Here is a 2821-nt window from a genome sequence, read left to right as displayed (position 1 = left end):
GGGGTTAGGCTTGGATTGGGGGCAAGGGACGGGGGCGAGATTTGGAGAGGAGGAGAGTTGAGACCTACGAAGCGGCGAAGTAGGGAGATGAGGGGAAAGGAGGTCGGCCTGCATTAGATGTACTGAGAAGACCTGTAGGAAACTTGGGCGGAGCCAGACTAGAAGGGGTGATAGAGTAAGGATGGGAGTGGTTCCAGAGATGTGAAGGAGTGGAATATCAAAGTTGGACTTAGGGGTCCAATCAAAGCTGGTGGGGAGGAATACATCACTGTGTCACTTGGAGCATGCAGGAAGAATTTGCCTGTAGGAGTTCTGGATTTTCTGAGTAAGAAAGGAAAAAGCAAAAGATTTCGAACTTTAGAAAGGTAGGCTAGTGATGCTTTGAGGGGAAAGTGCTGTGAGGCCGTTTGATGGTAGTATGTGGTGAGATGGCATTTATGTGGCTATGCTGATTAGGATGGCTGTGCTGGGAAAATCTTGTGCTTGCATCTTGGTATGCTCCCGGCCCCAGTTACACCAAGAATGCATCAAATACCACCCTTCTCAGTTTGGGGAGGTTGGAAAGAAGTGATACAGAATGGTGGTCAGACATTGGAATCGTTAAACCTTTTGCATACCCGATTCTCATGCACCACCACCAAGACTTCTGTCCCTGGACCTGTTTCATTTTATTCTGCCTTCTTATTCTCATCTTCCTGGATTGTGACAGTGATTTTTTTCTTTTTTCCTTAAAGGAAAAAAAGGATTTGTGAACCATCCCATTCCAATTCCATTAACTGGAAGGTGGCCAGCTGTCAGCTAAGTAGGGCTGATATTAATAAAAAACCACTTACTGGCCAGGCGCGGTGGCTCACATCTGTAATCCCAGCACACTGGGAGGCCAAGGCGGGCGGATCACCTGAGGTTGGGAGTTCGAGACCAGCCTGACCAACATGGAGAAACCCTGTCTCTACTAAAAAATACAAAATTAGCCGGGCATGGTGGCATATGCCTGTAATCCCAGCTACTCAGAAGGCTGAGGCAGGAGAATCGCTTGAACCCGGCAGGCGGAGGTTGCGGTGAGCCAAGATTGCGCCATTGCACTCCAGCCTGAGCAACAAGAGCAAAACTCCGTTTCAAAAAAAAAAACACACACACACACAAAACAGTTATTCTCTACATCTCAAGCACAAGAGTGGAGGGGCAGATGGGATGCTGACTGTATTTTGTGGCCTACTACATTAAAACCTCTCAAGGTAGAGTTGGCCAAAGATGTGAGAGATGATTAAATTAATTCAAAGGGCCCGACCCAGATCCTTGGAACTGATAGTATTTGGCGTTTACCTGGTATATGTAGAAACCTGGGAGACTGGATTCCTACCCTCAGGACACTGATAGTCTACTTGGGGAGATAAGACGTACTCTTAGTGAGTGTACGACATTTATCATAACTGTAAACCAAAGCTTTATTGACTTGTGAGGAACTCAGCATCGCACAGATCTATATCTTAGATCCTGACCGGGGATACGCTGTGGCAGTCTTTATCTTCGTCATACACTTCCCGTTGTAATTAACTGTGTCCTAGACCTGAAAGTCTTCGTGGAGCTGTGTGTGAAGAAAATAAGGATAGAACACTTGAACTGGCTGGGTGCGGTGGCTCACGCCTGTAATCCCAGCACTTTGGGAGGCTGAGGTCGGGAGTTTGAGACCATCCTGGCCAACATGGTGAAACCCCGTCTCTACTGAAAATTTAAAAATTAGCCAGGAGTGGTGGCATGTGCCTGTAATCCCAGCTACACAGGAAGCTGAGGCAGGAGAATTGCTTGAACCCGGGAGGTGGAGGTTGCGGTGAGCTGAGATTGTGCCACTGCACTCTAGCCTGGCCACACGGGAAGACTCCGTCTCAAGAAAAAAATAACACTTGAACTGAGTGGAGGGTTATGAGGGATGGGTTTGGGGGCTTTCTAGAGTTTCAGCCAGAGTTAGTAGGTGGCTATACTCCAATAGGGAGGAATTTTAAGTACAGAGGAAGACTGAGGAAGTTGTTCGTGGTAAAAAGAGGCAGAAATAAAAGAGGGGAAAGCAGCTTAGCATCTTTGGAGCAGCCAGTCCTTGGAGGAGACTTCTGAAAACTCGGAACTTTCCTATTTCCGCTTTCCTTTCCCTTCCAGATGCCTCATCCTCGAAGGTACCATTCCTCAGAGCGAGGCAGCCGGGGGAGTTACCGTGAACACTATCGGAGCCGAAAGCATAAGCGACGAAGAAGTCGCTCCTGGTCAAGTAGTAGTGACCGGACTCGACGGCGCCGGCGAGAGGACAGCTACCATGTCCGTTCTCGAAGGTGAGGCCTCAGGAAGAGATACTCAAATAGAGGGTCACTCACTCATTATTTGTTCAACAAATACTAGTTATATGCTAAAACTGTTCCATTAAATAGTTGGCTGAAGGTAGTGTCGGGATAGATAACCAAAGAAGCCATTTGGGCTGCAGTGTTAAGTGTTAGAATACATAATGAGGAACTGAGGATGTACCCAGTGCGTTTGGTTGGAGTGGGGCAGGATGTGTAGTTCAGAGAATATATTGCAGAGAAAGCGACATCTATATATGTCTGGAGGACAAGTAAGAGTCAGGTGGGGGAAGTGTCTTTGGGCAGAGGGAAAGTATGTGCAAAGGACTGGGAGCTACGGGTAACTAATAAGCTGACAGATAATACAAAGTTAGATCTTTGTGTTTTTAATATTTTATTTTATTTTTTAAATTTTAAAATATTATTTATTTTTGAGACAGTTTCACTCTGTTGCCCAGTCTGGAGTGCAGTGGCAAGATCTCAGCTCACTTCTA

The 2821-nt window shown here is 46.7% G+C and overlaps 1 protein-coding gene across 5 annotated transcripts in view; it reads left to right on the top strand.

Annotated features, from left to right (window-relative positions):
- The first annotated feature begins 1841 nt into the window (after positions 1–1841).
- CLK2 (CDC-like kinase 2) overlaps positions 1842–2821 on the top strand; it is an 8753-nt gene continuing 7773 nt past the window's right edge. For 4 of the 5 annotated variants that reach the window (XM_011987526.1, XM_011987522.1, XM_011987524.1 and 1 more), the window contains exon 1: positions 1842–2321. In XM_011987526.1, coding sequence (XP_011842916.1) covers positions 2152–2321 — 170 coding nt within the window. In that variant the 5' untranslated portion in view covers positions 1842–2151. The remainder of the gene's footprint in view (positions 2322–2821) is intronic. The other variant, XM_011987527.1, reaches the window with a different exon arrangement.

Source organism: Mandrillus leucophaeus, unplaced genomic scaffold (assembly GCF_000951045.1).
Source record: "Mandrillus leucophaeus isolate KB7577 unplaced genomic scaffold, Mleu.le_1.0 Scaffold310, whole genome shotgun sequence".
In the NCBI taxonomy this organism is placed as follows: domain Eukaryota; kingdom Metazoa; phylum Chordata; class Mammalia; order Primates; family Cercopithecidae; genus Mandrillus; species Mandrillus leucophaeus.
This window is presented reverse-complemented; position numbering and strand designations above follow the sequence as displayed.